Raw genomic sequence first — 15,417 nt, 5'->3', positions numbered from 1 at the left:
AAAAGAAATAAAATATAACTAAAACAGATATAAAATATAACTAAAAAAGAAATACAATTTAACTAAAAAAGAAATAAAATATAACTAAAAAAGAAATAAAATATAACTAAAAGATATAACTAAAAAAGAAATACAATATAACTAAAAAAGAAATAAAATAGAGCTAAAAAATTAAAATAGGTATAAAATGTTTAGTGTCAAAGTGAAACAATATTTCGTGAAAATACTTTTACTAAAATATTATGCAAGTTGTGTTCAATCTAAGAAACCATATTTGTGTTTAAATATTAATTATTAGAGCCGTGGGATTTATGAGAAATAATGTAGCTTCAGTGTGTTTTAGTATTTGAAATGTTTTTGTTTATATTGAATGTAATATGCAATTCGCAATTATGAAACGATAAATTGATCTTTACTTAATCTAATTTTTCTCATCTCATTTCTTTTGCTGATCATGAATAGAAGTTTATGTACGATATTTCATGTTTCTTAAGGGGATTTTTTTCTGTCAAGTTTGTTGACCTTTCTTAAAAAATTAAAATATATTTAACAAATGAATATAGATAATACAATAACAAATGGATACTAATGTAATGGGTAACTTGACGAATTAATTATTTTAGTTAATTATTTTTACAATGACAAAGATACTTTCTGCTCTGTAAACTAGATAAAAGACAATAGAAAAATACGTTGGAAGAATTAGAACCACTACAGAGCGGATAAAATAGGTGTAACTCACTGTTCATCGCTAAGGAGTGACCGTCCAATAACCCAAGGGATAACAAACAGTAGAGGCAGAACTGAAAGGAGAAAATGAAATCGTTTCATAAATGGTTGAGACAATTAAGAACAATTCCGTACAAAACGCATTGATTTGCAAGCAGAAAATGGCAGACACATCAACGGTCTAACATATTATCCTATAATCTCCGTTTTACATCTCGAAACAAATATGAAGATCAAATTAGGAACTCGTTTTAAAACAAAGTAAATTTTGTGTATGCACTTTTTGATTTTTCGGAAATTTGGTCGATTTTCAATATATCTATCTATCTATCTATCTATCTATCTATCTATCTATATATATATATATATATATAATCAAATGAGAATTGCTATATATACTATAATATATCTCTATCATTTTATCTATCCCTCTATCTAACCTATCTATCTATCTATTCATCTATCTATCTATTATTATATAAAAAGAACTCTGTGTGCGTGTGTGTGTGAGTTGGTTTCCTATGGACTCGAACAGTGGGACCGATTTTTATGAAATTTCACACAAATGTATTTGATGTGTCTGGCAGTCTTCTTAGATAGGTTTTGTATCGGAATGATAATCGATAATCGAAAACATCCAAATGAAAAAAGAAACAGGCGATTTTGACCAAAGTTAACATCTTATATAGCCTAATATTACGAGTACATTTGAGAAGTTTTATTACAACGCAAGTAGAAAGGCCCGCCACATAAAATTAACAGCAGGTATATCGGCCAATATGTAAACAGTATTCTAAATATTGACATTGGCGACTAGACCCCCGAAGCTGTCGGAAACTTCACATACCTCGGCTCCACCATTTCAAGTAATTTTTCCCTGGATTCATAAATTCACATACGTATTGGTAAGGGCGCAACAGCTATGACTCTTTAGACCAACAAGATGTTGACCACCAATATAAAGATGATGATGTTCCGGATCCACGTGCTCAGCATGCTTCTCTACAGCATGGAATCATGGACCCTGTGCTCTTGTGCAAAGAAACGAGTAAACACCTTTCACATAAAAAGTAGTATATTCCTTAGGAGAATCATAGGAATCATTTGTTTGGAAATATATTTGTTTTCTTACTAGTACAAAATAAAAAGGTTCACTAAACACTAATTAAATCTTCTAATTAATTAAGCCGAGTGAAAAATTTAAAGTTACTTTAGAATTTGAGATATTTTTCATTAATCCTCTTCATAAGTCTTTTGAAGTATAATTGCATGTGCAATGAGTAAATATGTTTTTATAAGAGATTGTTTCCCTATCATCTATGTATCTAAATTATGTGGAGGCAGTTGATTTTTCAGTAATGTACAGCCGATGAAAGTGAATACATCTTATGTTTCGCTTGCTTGCTATAAGTATTCGTATGATCTTGGAATATGGTAGTAAGTGGGTGTAACAAAGGTTTTTCGTACCGGATGGCGTGTGTAGGTGATTGGAACCTATGCTCTTCAATATGTAAGGGTATGCGAAAAGCATATCAGTTCTGCTGGTCGGTAATAATGATACGATTAAACAACCTTTCCCCACCACCCCGATAACTACTTACTTGCAAAAAAGTTATTTTTTAGTGAAAATTCCTATTTAATTTTATCTGATTTCTTTGGAACAGTTTATTATTTACGTGATTACAGCTCCACATCAGAATACTTTTGTAAAGAAAAAATAAGCCGTAAGTAAATTTATGAATATTTTTTAACTTTTTTTTACGTTTTTGGTGCAGTATGATGTAAATGTATCATGTTATCTGTTTAAATCTATAGTGAAAATCTTGAATTATTTAATTCTTTGTAATTTTTTTTAGTTTGAAAATTGGTTACAATGAGATGCAATTCAAACTATATCAATTAAATTGTGTTTCATCTCCATATATAATAAAATAACTGCAGAAATTAACCGTTTGACTAAGGTTTGCAACAACAGATGCCACATACAAATTCAATATATCTAGGCTAATAGCCACTATCTTATGTAGCATTCGAACATCATTTCAGACACATTTAGTCGTGATAATAAAATGCTACATTTCATCCTAATATCAACACCATTACAATCGCAACATCTTTAGAGGAAGAAGTCCTTATTTTTCTCTCTAAATATGTAGTCCTGCCACTGCCAGGTGTCATCGGCACAAATTCTACATGTTCCACAGATGCTGTGATTACACTGACCGTAATGCTATTACATACATAGGCCTAACATTTTTAATTTCCGACTCATAAATAATAAAGGCTCTCTCGCCAAAGTTTGCCCATTCTGAGTGGCTGAGCTTTGAAAATTCTCAAGTTCCGGAACCCAATTCTTTCCTCCTATAAACGAACGGTTACTAAAATAAAACTATGGCGTCACTTTCAAACATATCATTTCAGTCGCCGTTAATGCTTAGGTCATAATAATTGTGTGTGAATGCGCATGTGTATGTACGTGCGTACATGCGATACAACTTACTCTATTAGTTGCTTTTTAGTTGTTCACTGTTATTATACGGGATCCACACCCTGTAAAAAGATTACTCTTCCCTCTTTCTGTCTCCAACTGTGCGTATTTTCCTTTCGCTAATGATTCTTATTATAGTTCGTGCATGCGTGTGTTTGAGTCTGTGTGTTCGGTTGAGCACGCGTCTCAAATAATAATCAAAACAACTTTTTGGTGATAAAAAAATTGCATTAAAAATAATAACAATAATATATATATATATATATATATATATATAATATTTATTAAGACACTATATATTCATATTTCAAAGTCGTATCATTGATTTCATTACGCCGAATCAACCATAAGAGGTTGGAAACAGTCAGCGTAAATTCATCAAAAATTTGAAATATGTAAATATAGTGTCGTAATAAATATTGTATCTAGCTCTCACATCCCCGATCGAGCACTTGATTGGATTTTTTTCATCCCCTCCTGACACGCTATATATATATATATATATATATATATATATATATATATATATATATATATATATATATATATATATATATACACTTGTGCCCGATATTATTCATACCCCTCGGATCTTTGAGATTTCTATAAGAATATTGCTCAAACCAGAAGGTAGACAATATTAAAGGGATTTCAAACAATAAATCAAGCATAAGCATTTAATTTAAACTCCAAAAATAAATAAATTATGCAAGTTTGGAGCATTATACAAAGAAAAACAATAATGGCACTAGTTCAAAATTATTCATACCTCTCTTACTAATAGTCAATAGCATGCCCTTTCTTCTTAATAACTGCCTGTAACCGTTTTGGATATTTATCAACAAGGTTTTTACAAGCATCAACACTGATTTTTGACCATTCTTCAATGCAGTAGTCTCCAAATCCCTAAATTTCTAGGTTTCCGCTTTTTAACCTCAGTTTTCACTATGTGCCAGAGGTTTTCGATAGGGTTCAGGTCGGGACTCTGGCTAGGCTATTCCAAAACATTAATTTGATTATCCTCAAACCATTTCTTGACTATTTTGGCAGTATGTTTTGGATCATTATCCTGTTGAAGGACCCAGTTTGGTCCTAAATGGAGCTTCTCCGCATCCTGTCTAATGTTTTTCTGGAGTATCTCCAAATATTGCTCCTTCTTCATGGTTCCATCTATCTTGACCAAACTACCTGGACCACTAGCCGAAAAGGAGCCCGAAAACATTAGGCTACCACCACCATGTTTCACCGTGGGTATGGTGTTCTTTTGGTTGTAAGCTTCTCCTTTCTTCCTCCAAACGTAAGAAGCATCCATATGGCCAAACAATTCAATTTTTGTTTCGTCAGTCCACAAAATACTTGCGAAAACGGACTCTGGAGAATTCACATGGGTCCTAGCAAACTTTAGACGTGCTGCAAGGTGTTTTCTGGTGTACAATGGAGTCCTTCTTGGTCTTCTTCCTTTCAGACCATTTTCATGCAGAGTCCTTTGCAATGTTTGCCTTGATATTTTTATGCCAGAAGACTCCAGATTTTCTAAAATGTCCTTAGTAGTGGTGGTTGGATTTGCATTAACACTTCTTACAATATTCCTGGTGGCTCTAGCAGACAGTTTCCTTTTCCTTCCTCTACCAATCAAGTTGTTTGTTGTGTGGTGGCTCTGGAATTTTTTGATGATGCTCAGTACTGTTGCTGTAGGGACCTCAAATTTCTTGGAAATTGACTTGTAACCTAAACCATCCTTATGTGAATTCACAATTTTAGTCCTAAGATCATTACTAAGCTCTTTTTCTTCCCCATTCTAATAATTTTTATTCTTTTATTGGTTTTCAGTTGATATCATTTTAATTTCTGAAAAATGCAAAAAACGAAATGAAATTAATCAAAGGTTGTATAAAAGCATTCAAAATAAGAATCAAACAGGAAACAAACAGTCAGAAACTCGATTAATACTGAAAAAATAAGGGGGTATGATTATTTTTGAACATTGCAGATTTTATAAATAGCTGTATATTTCTTTTATTACAAGTATCCCGAGATTTTAAAATGACGAAAATGATCAGAAGAGGTTTATTAAGAACATGTATCAATATGGACGTAAACAATAAATTCTTACAAAGTTACACCTAATAAACTCAATTTTCAAGGGGGGTATGAATAATATCGGGCACAAGTGTATATATATATATATATATATATATATATATATATATATATATATATATATATACTAACAAAAGTACCCGTCGTTGACTGGGTTCAAAAACAGCCTACAGAAAATGGACTCTGATTTATGAAAGTATGATAGGTTATGAAAAGGAAGGGTTGTAATGAGATAGCTTCGAATTTTGGGGTATCAAAACCAAAGCAAAATATGATGAAAGTAAAAATAAAATAGATAAACCACATACTTTATTATACCATACCTGTTCACACTGAAACACTTATCACAATATTCTGTGGATCTACATTAAAAAAAAACCTTGTTAAACTTTGTGACATATTTCCATTCTATTGAGGTCAGGCGTGAACAAACACCCTATAATTTTATTATACCATATTTCTTCAAACTAAAACATAATTATCAAATATACTTACGCAGATAGATATGAAAAGTCTTTATTAAAGTTTGTGCCTATTTCCATTCTATGAAGGTCACGCGCGACCACAGACTCCACAATTTTATTATACGATCTCTATTAAAGTTAAAACATACTTATCAAATTATTATTATGTACATCTATATCAAAAACACTTGTAAACGTTTTTTTTTAATTTAAAATTTTTTATTTCCACATTGTGGACCAGACGCGAACGCAGACCCCAGAATTTTAATGAACCACCGTTCTGCCAGATCAAACATACCCATTCCTGTGTCTCGATACATCTTCTATCATTATATGTAATCAGTTTTTTTAACCATATAGGAACCTATTCGTGACCAGACAAACACACACACGCATACACACACACACACACATTCAGCTTTATATATATATATATATATATATATATATATATATATATATATATATATATATATATATATATATATACAGTAAATTTTCAGTGGACTTTTATGTTTAATTTATTGTATTTCTATTTTTCGCGGTTACTTTTCTTGAAATTCGTCTGTATCTGTTTTTAGCTTGGATTCATCTGGTGACAGCCAGTTGAGCCCTAACCATAACTGACGGAAAAAACCGATGATCCGGGACACATTCTGCAAGAGTACCAATAAAATATATGCGGGGTGTTCATTGTACAGGTAGGCCGATAAAAAGGTTGCTTCTTCGTTATAGTACCGAAATCTGACAGCCGAAAAATTGATTTTTAATTAAAAGCACAATGATAACTATTTCATTTTTTTGTCGATTTCCACAATGCTAAATGTTATCTACTTAATTGTCATATCACAATTAGTTACGTCTGCCAAGATTCAACAAAAAAATGATTTCGACTGTGTTTGTTGTGGACACGTGACATGTGCCGTAAACACAAGGAAATAGCTCATATTTATAATTTCTTCGAAAATTATTTTCTTTATTAATCAAGTTATATCTAATCGTTTTTTTCGCGAGATTTTGCTGTTTACATTACTGTGACATAACAATTCATTTGATACTTTTGATTTCATTTGAACATCATTATTTCAATTTTCGAATTTCGCTTCAATAACGAAGAGGAACGAAAATGTTTATGAACATTTTCATGAGTTATATTTTAAAGTAAGTTTTTTCTCCAAAAATATGTGCGAAAATAAGGATATTTTTGGATTAATGACTTTTTAAAACCGTTTTTAGTAAAGATATTGTGCTTCACAATTCGCTGGGCGTTTCCAATAACCATTTACAAGTCTAAAAATTATGTGTATCCACAAGTATTGAGAACATCAACATAAGAAACATACATTTTGTCTTTTTTGTGTTTTTTACATAGAAATCACCACTTATCAAGTCCCGGAGGCCACTCGAGGATAATGTTAATGAGTGTACAGAAGCCAATAGGATTAGATCGTATTAATCGTTAGTAGTGGAAATTTGGTAAATTGGATTACTTAAGGGGACGGTTCAACAAGAATTTGATTTACGTTGGATTTACGTTGGATGACCAAATTGTTGTCAGTTCGGAAGCAAACAGGAAAGTGTTCCGCATGTGTGCTGTCTAGGAAAGAAGTTATGTTCATAGAATCTACGTTGAGGTTTAGGCATAGATAAAAAATATGTGCGAAAATAAAGATATTTTTGGATTAATGACTTCAACGTACATACTACTTAACATATTGCACTTCACAACTCGCTGGGCGTTTGCAATAACCATTAACAAGTCTAAAAATAATGTGTATCCCGAAAGAACTGAAACATCAACATAATAGACATGCATTTTGTCTTATTGTTCTTTTTGTTTGTTTTATATATATATATATATATATATATATATATATATATATATATGCACACACACATACACAGACAGACACACACATACACATATTCACCAACGACCATTTTTTCTATAGCAAGCTAGAAATCTTCGGTGAAATGAAAATGTCATTGTGTACATCACTCCAGTTACAGTTGTACAGAATCCAGAAAATGTTAATAGTTAAAAAAAAAGAAGATACTAAACGAAAACAAAGAGAATGTGGTTCTTAAGTTTTAGTTTACCATGGAGTTATACTCTCATGCGATAAGGAATTGTTATTCGGTTACGAACATCCTAGCGCCACCGTCAATGATCTCTACGTATATATCTGTCTCTGTCTCAAGAAGATCGATGAAGTAGTCTGGTTACGACAGACGGTGTGGATCACGAAATGGTCTGTAAAACTCTATGATAATTCATTAGTAGCAGAAATAATACACGCATCGTCAAAAACGACCAGCAACTAAAAAGAAGTATATGTGCTGTATCTAAGTCTAAAATATATTACATTTATCAACTTTTGGCAATATTTTTATCTTCTGTTTTGCGTGTATTCTTTACCTGAATGTTTAGAGTTTTCTTGCATTTGATGGCTATTGATTATAAAGTTTGGACGACATGAAGACGATTCGTCAAGCAACATATATGGCAGTGTATGAATGGATGGTATCTGTTGGTTTGCTTCCGTGGTCGGCCGCATAGTAAACGCTATTTACGTCATCAATGCTACCAAGGAAACAGGAAATGAATACACGCCTCTTCCAAAGCGAGTTCTATAACTTCCGGAACAATGTGTTCACTAATCGATCGTTGGGTCACAAGTATGTTTTTTACATATCCATCAATAATGTGGTAGTATATCGGGTTGTTTATCTATGTGTTCGTTTTTTACACAACAATTTTTTTACTTTTTGTATATATGTGTAAAGAAAGAATACACATATTGACAAGAATATACATATATAGTGATGTTCGTGTTACCTCTAGCATTCACACAAATATACAAATAACCTGTTCAACTGAAAAGTATGAAAAAACACTGGTTGCAAAGCGGATGTTCAGTTTCAATCGACTTGCGATAAAAAATTACACCTCAATATTATCAAGATGTTATTATTAGTGAGATTTTTGTGTCGATTTTCTTGCCAAAACATCTCCCCAAAATATGACGCTATATATTCTGTAATATTCTTTTATCACTATAAAATATTACAAGTTTAATGCCGCAGTTCTTAATATCAATATCATTGCAATCGATGAGATAGCTAGCATGGAAAAATACTAAAGTCACCATTATCTCCTGGAGTAATATTGTAATGAAATCTGAATTGTTAGAAACCAGAACTATACCATATCTTGTTTATTTATTACGTCATATTCTTATATATTTTTTATAAAACTAAGAATTATTCTAATATTAATGTGGCTCTAGTTTACTAAGCACACTGCGTCAGATTTAATCAGTATTCCACCAATGATACTACGATTCCCAATTTTTTCCCGATTCCGATACAATTACCAAACCCGATTCTTTTTAATCTTCTAAATAGAGATTTGTTGCTTTTTTCGAATTAGTTTAAAACATTCGTGTAACATCTTCACATATTTTAGCAAACATAGAAATAACACTAAACGTTTTAAGCAATTCTGAAAGTTGCACTGAAATTTACAAAATTCTGAAAGATTGTTTTCTAAGAACTACGAACAATCAGTTTGACACATAAACAAAGATAATAAGATTGTTAGCCGAGTCAAAAGTTATAAATGAAAAATCCGTAAGTGTATTTTGTTTTATTGAGCTAAGAAGTAACAGCTCAGTTTTCGATATTTTTATTTCATTGTATCTTCTTTCAAAGAGCAAATTAAATGTTGAGGCAAAAACTTGACTTGAACTTATTTTTATGCTTAAGAGATAAATGTTAACTTTAATCGAGTGAGTGGGAGGGGTGTAATTAATTTATTTTACTTTAAGACTTACATTATTGAACATTAAAAAAGGCTACTTGGAAAACAGTCAATTGTTTTTTTTTTCATACGTTCTAAGCAATATATCATGTTTTCTTTCCGCTTTTAAAAATAAAATCAAAAACAATGGAGGACAAGAGCGGGAAATGTGAAATGAATTTGCAGCAAAAACAAAAACGAAGAAAGAAGCTGAACCATAACAGAAAAAAACACACTTCAAAAACTTACTGGAACAAAGATAGAAAACAAATTTATTACTGCAAAATGTAATAAATAAAAGAAAGCCGCAGAAAACAACACAAGTATTGACTTCTTCATTTACGCCCCAAAGACAAGTCTTTGTCCTAGTATTTTAGAAGGTATAAGGACCTGTATAACATTAAATGTGCCGATTGTATGGACTTCAAACTGCCCCGGTTATTGCTTCGAAAACTTAGATCCACAGAATATAACAGAATCGTGGATTACGTGTAACTTAACTTTTTCTTAACGGAAGTGTTCAGGTCAAAAGCTTCGTTGTTGAACAAACGCGGGAACTGCCTGAATTTTCCCAATAAAGATTACGAGGACTATTTAACATTTGCATTAATGGTTAACAAACATTGCAACGATTTTAAAATAGCTAAACTGAATGCTGACGCTTTCAAGTTACTGATATATGAACAAGGATTTGGTATCGGCAAATGATTCGGAAATTCAACATAACTAAACTAGAAAGTGAATGGAATCTGACACTACACGAGTACGCCGATGGATGATTAGCATGAAAAGGGATTCAAAGAAAATCGAAGAATCCGGCGTCGCGACATAAAAATCAAAACACTATTCTCTTATTAGTTCTCACTATAGAGCAAAGAATAAAAGTTAAATACGACACACTAGAACAAACGAAAAAGGAGATAAAATACACGGAGATATGCGTTAGCGAAAATAGTTTAAAAAATAGTGATGCTTCAGTTAGATTCGGGATAAGACTTATCGTTCATAAAGTTTTGAAGGAGATTAAATCTATCATGTCTAAAATCTTCTAAATCTGACCCCCAAGATCGCCATGGGGATGAAATATGTGCCTACATTAAAGATGGCTTCCCATGTGGCAGGGGTATCTCTAGAGAAGATCCTAATTTACCTTATATGTGCTTCCGAGTTGCACTTGCTTACATCACTGCATTTATATTTGCCCTCTATCGGCCCCATAACTGCGGAGTTACTATCTTTAAGAGCATATCTGAGAAAATAGACTACATCCTGTCTGCACATCCTTCGGTTAACATCCACATCTGTGGTGACTTCAACGTCCATAACGTGGAATGGCTGACCCACTCAAATAAGACGGACGATGAGGGGAGGTTCTGTTATGATTTTGCCATTGCTTATGACCTCACTCAGATTGTTCGCGAGCCCACCCGTGTGCCCGATACTACAAGTCAATATGCAAGCCTCCTAGACCTTTTTCTCTCAACTTCCCCTGAGCTATGTTCATGTTCCGTTCTTTCTCCTCTAGGATCCTCCGACCACTCCGTCGTATCAGTTAAGATAAAAATGAAATGTAATAAGTCCCCAGATGTACCCCTCCACCGTACTGTATACCGATACTCCATGGCTGACTGGGATAACTTCCGTACATTTATATCTGATCTACCTGTGCATTCCATGTTTAAAAAAGAATGTGTCCTCTATAGTATCAGACCTGATCGAACGGTTAATTGTAGGCATAGACCGATTCATATCATCGAAAAAATTCCAACAAAAACCTAACAGCCAGCCATGGTTCTCCCCAGAATGTGCTGCTTCCATCGCGCACAGAAATCACTTTTTCCGTAGCTACCAACGTAATAGATGCACTGGGACTAGAGCTGCTTTCAGGAATGCCAGTAACCACCGTAAAAGAGAAATAAAAAATGCAAGAGAGCTATATGCCCAGTCTGTTAAATCCAAATAGCTGATCAGCGGCTTGGTTCCCACCAGTTTTGGCAAATAACAAATAGAATCCTGAACAGAAGTGTGCGTTCTATCCCAACCATTATCAACGGATCAGAGGTCATCTCGTCAGCTTCAGACAAGGCCTAACTATTTGCCAAGAACTTTGCAGCTAATTTTACCCTATGCGACGAAAGCCATCAACTCCCCATATTTCCTCCTATAACACAGAACACGCTAGGTAACATATAAATATCTGTGCATGAGGTCGCCAAGCTAATCAAGAACCTTGATTCTAGTAAAGCAACTGGCCCTGATGGCATCCCAATTATAGTGTTAAAAAAGCTTTAACCAGAACTTGCTCCCATACTTACGAAAATGTTTAAGCGTTTACGTGCTTACCAACAGCCTGGAAAATCTCATCAGTATGCCTTGTATTTAAGAACTCAGGTGATGTCATCTCCCTCTCAGCACAGACCAATAAGTCTCCTGTGTGTCATGAGTAAATTGCTGGAATCCATATTAAATATAGAAATAGTTAACCACCTCAGCAGAAATAACCTTCTTAGTGACACGCAATATGGTTTCCGTTCTGCAAGATCTACCGCAGATGTGCTAACGGTTATATTTCATAGGATTAGTGAATCTCTTGACAAAGGCTTCCTTTCTAGGGTAATTGCTCTTGACGTATCAAAAGCCTTCGACAAGATATGGCATAAAGGCCTACTTCACAAGATTTCCAGCTATGGTACAACTGGAAATGTTCTCTCTATCATTAAATCATTTCTCTCTGATAGGCTCATAAGAGTAGTGGTTGATGGACAAAAATCAGAGGCCTGCAGTATTAATGCTGGAGTCCCTCAGGGGTCCATCCTGGGCCCAACTGTCTTCCTGATCTACATTAATGATCTCCCTAAACACATACTTTAATCATTCTTTGACATTTATGCTGATGACACGACCATCTACGGCAACACATCAAAGGCTGTAAATGACAAAGCTCTCTCTGATTCTCTCCCCTCTGATCTCGAGCCCGTGGTTCAGTAGGGGAAGACGTGGCTGGTTACCTTTAATGCATCCAAAACCAACTCCTATCATCAACGCTCTGATCCCCATCAATTGAAATGGACGGCTCTCGTCTAGGAGAAGCCCCAAGATTCTGGACTTGACCTTCACTCCTGATCTGAAATGGAACACGTACATCAAGTCTGTTGCCTAGGTCGCTGGAAATGTTACATGATAGGGGCTGCCCCCTTTTCATGTAAGTATAAAAATAGAGAGATTTAGTTAAAATGCAAATGAAATCGAATAGACGAAATTCGAACCTCGTAAATTAGGTTTAGAAATAGATTACGAGAGATAATTAGAAAATGGAATGTAAAACAAACCATTGTCTAGCTTAGAGATTAAATAGTTTCAAGAAAAGAATGTGCGTTGTCAATTCAGTTATGAAAAATTCAATTGAGGCATGCAACTATACAAGATAATTTAATAAACATGTTTTTAACATATTGGAAAAATAGGTTACTGGGAATATAGGTTAAAATTCCTTTTGTAAACAAAGGAAAAAGTTTTGGACACGCATGTCCAGAACACGTGAAAGAAGACACATGTTTTAACATGTGTATGATGTCATGGAAAATGGGAAGTTCTAGATATAGTTAGAAAACTTTAGAGTTAAGTGAGGAGAAACTGGAGACAGTCAGAGAGAGTCTGAGGACGACAGACGGCAGATGACAATCCAGACATGGACATTCGAACGTCTAGAAGCGAGACGGTCACTTTTGAAACTTAGAATGAAGCTTTGACTTCTTGATGAGAAAACCACGACCGGTCGGGAGAAGAAATAAACCCATCATGTGTTTTTATAAACGTCGTCTTTGTGTTGTAATTCTACCAAAAGGTAAAGTGAAAATTGTTATTATATGTCTTGTATATCATGTGGTTTAAAATGTGTTTACATACACATCTTACATACACAATATGAACACTAAGACTGTCTGAACACTGTTTCCTCACAAAGCGCTTCTATTACAAATCTAAGTATGAACATTTTATAAATATGAACCTCTTACAACAACATCCCTCTCTTTACAACATCATTCTCACAACAAACTCTCAATAAGACTCTCTTTAAGTCTTTCAACATCATACTTAATAAGACTCTAAGACTCTCACTATTAATAACAACAAGAAGAATAATAATGAAAAACCTATATATAACAAACACGATTTGGTTTCCGTTGATCAGTTTGCATCAACGATGCAAAACCGAACCTGGGGTATATACAATAAATACAATTTGGAGCCGTAGCGACGTGACCACCCAGCAAGGGTGAGTTTAAAAACATCTTACGTACACAATATGAACACTAAGACTGTCTGAACAGTGAACACTATCTCCTCACTCAAAGAGCTTCTTTTACACTTCCAGTATGAACATTTTATAAATATGAATCTCTTTATAGCAGAAACAACAACATGCTTCATAACACGAACAATCTCTCTGAGTCTCACAACATCCCTCTTAATAAAAGACTCTCTCTCTCTCTAAGACACAACAACAAACTATCACTCTTAATAAGACTATTATATAACAGAAAGATGGTGGGATCCTTCTACCGCTCCAGAAGATATCTCACCACTGATGCAATTCTCTATCTATATAAAAGCCAAGTACGTCCAAGGATGGAATACTGCTGCCATATCTGGGCAGGAGCTGCTAAAAACAGCCTATCCTGCCTTGACAAAATAGTACAGAATAGACTTCGTGGCTTAGTGGGGGATGTCCTTTTCTCTTCCCTGCAACCTCTCTCCCACAGAAGAGACGTTGAAAGCCTATCTTTGTTTTATCGTTATTTCCATGGCAGGTGCTCGTCTGAACTCCAATCTCTGACCTTCCTCGCCAATCTTTTACGAAAAACACCCGTCTAGCTGAATCCACTGTCAAAATCTTTCCCCACTCTTTATCTATGCCTAAATACAAAACGTAGATTCCATGAACAACACTTCTTTCTTAGAACTGCACGCCTGTGGAACTCTGTTCCGTCTGCCTGCTTCCCACCTGACTACAACCTGGATTTCTTCAAGTCCAACGTAAACAAATTACTGATGAACCGCCCCCTTAAGTAGACACTTTATTAAATCTCCACACTAACGTACTGTACTTACAATAATTCTTATCCCTGAGTGGCTTCCGGAACTTGATAAGTGGTGACCACCTTGTAAAAAAAGTCTTGCAAAATAGCCAGAACTGTGACTGGGTCGAAGATAACTTTTGAAGGTGAATTAATCAAAAACGGTACGACAAACAAATTAAAGGTATTCGTGTTAAGAAACACAGGAACCTTTTTGAACATATTTTATGCAACAATGCAATTTGTGGGGTTCGTTTATAAATGCATTTTGTCAAAAAACCGAAACTCCGACAACTGAGAAGAAAAAACTAAAGTCAGAATTAAAAGAAAAGTTCCCCCGAAGGTTTGGGAAAATGCACAAAAATGCACAGCCCGATTCGATCTTAAAGATAATACGCAACCATTATTCAGAAAAGAAAAGGAATGTACGGTTCGCATCATTGCAGAAAATTAATGTGTAACTTGAAAGACATAAAAAAAAACTTGTATCGTGTGTTGAATTCAGTCAATTGGCATTCAAATTCAACAGTTCTGCTGAAAAAAATTCAAGTTCAACAGACTAACTTCCAAGGAATTCTGTGAAAACACCATAGTCTAATCACAGTCAAATGTGTGGTCCGATAGAAACTTTAAAAATAGATTCACCCCATAAAAATTGACCACGCGGCTATGACACAACTTGTTTTCATTAAAATCTAACTCTATATCAGAAGACTGTCGAGAAAATTGGCAGCACGATGCCAGGAAATACTCAAA

At 34.1% G+C, this 15,417-nt stretch overlaps 1 protein-coding gene across 1 annotated transcript in view; it reads right to left on the bottom strand.

The window, feature by feature from the left end:
- LOC145247348 (vasoactive intestinal polypeptide receptor-like) overlaps positions 1–15,417 on the bottom strand; it is a 489,053-nt gene that overhangs the window by 102,023 nt on the left and 371,613 nt on the right. Inside the window, exon 8 of the mRNA XM_080109023.1 lies at positions 743–803. Within this exon, the coding sequence (XP_079965149.1) occupies positions 743–803 (61 nt within the window). The remainder of the gene's footprint in view (positions 1–742; positions 804–15,417) is intronic.

Source organism: Euprymna scolopes, chromosome 25 (assembly GCF_053919585.1).
Source record: "Euprymna scolopes isolate OS-2025 chromosome 25, ASM5391958v1, whole genome shotgun sequence".
Lineage (NCBI taxonomy): Eukaryota > Metazoa > Mollusca > Cephalopoda > Sepiida > Sepiolidae > Euprymna > Euprymna scolopes.
Note: the sequence above shows the minus strand (reverse complement) of the source record. Positions and strands in the feature narration are given on the sequence as shown.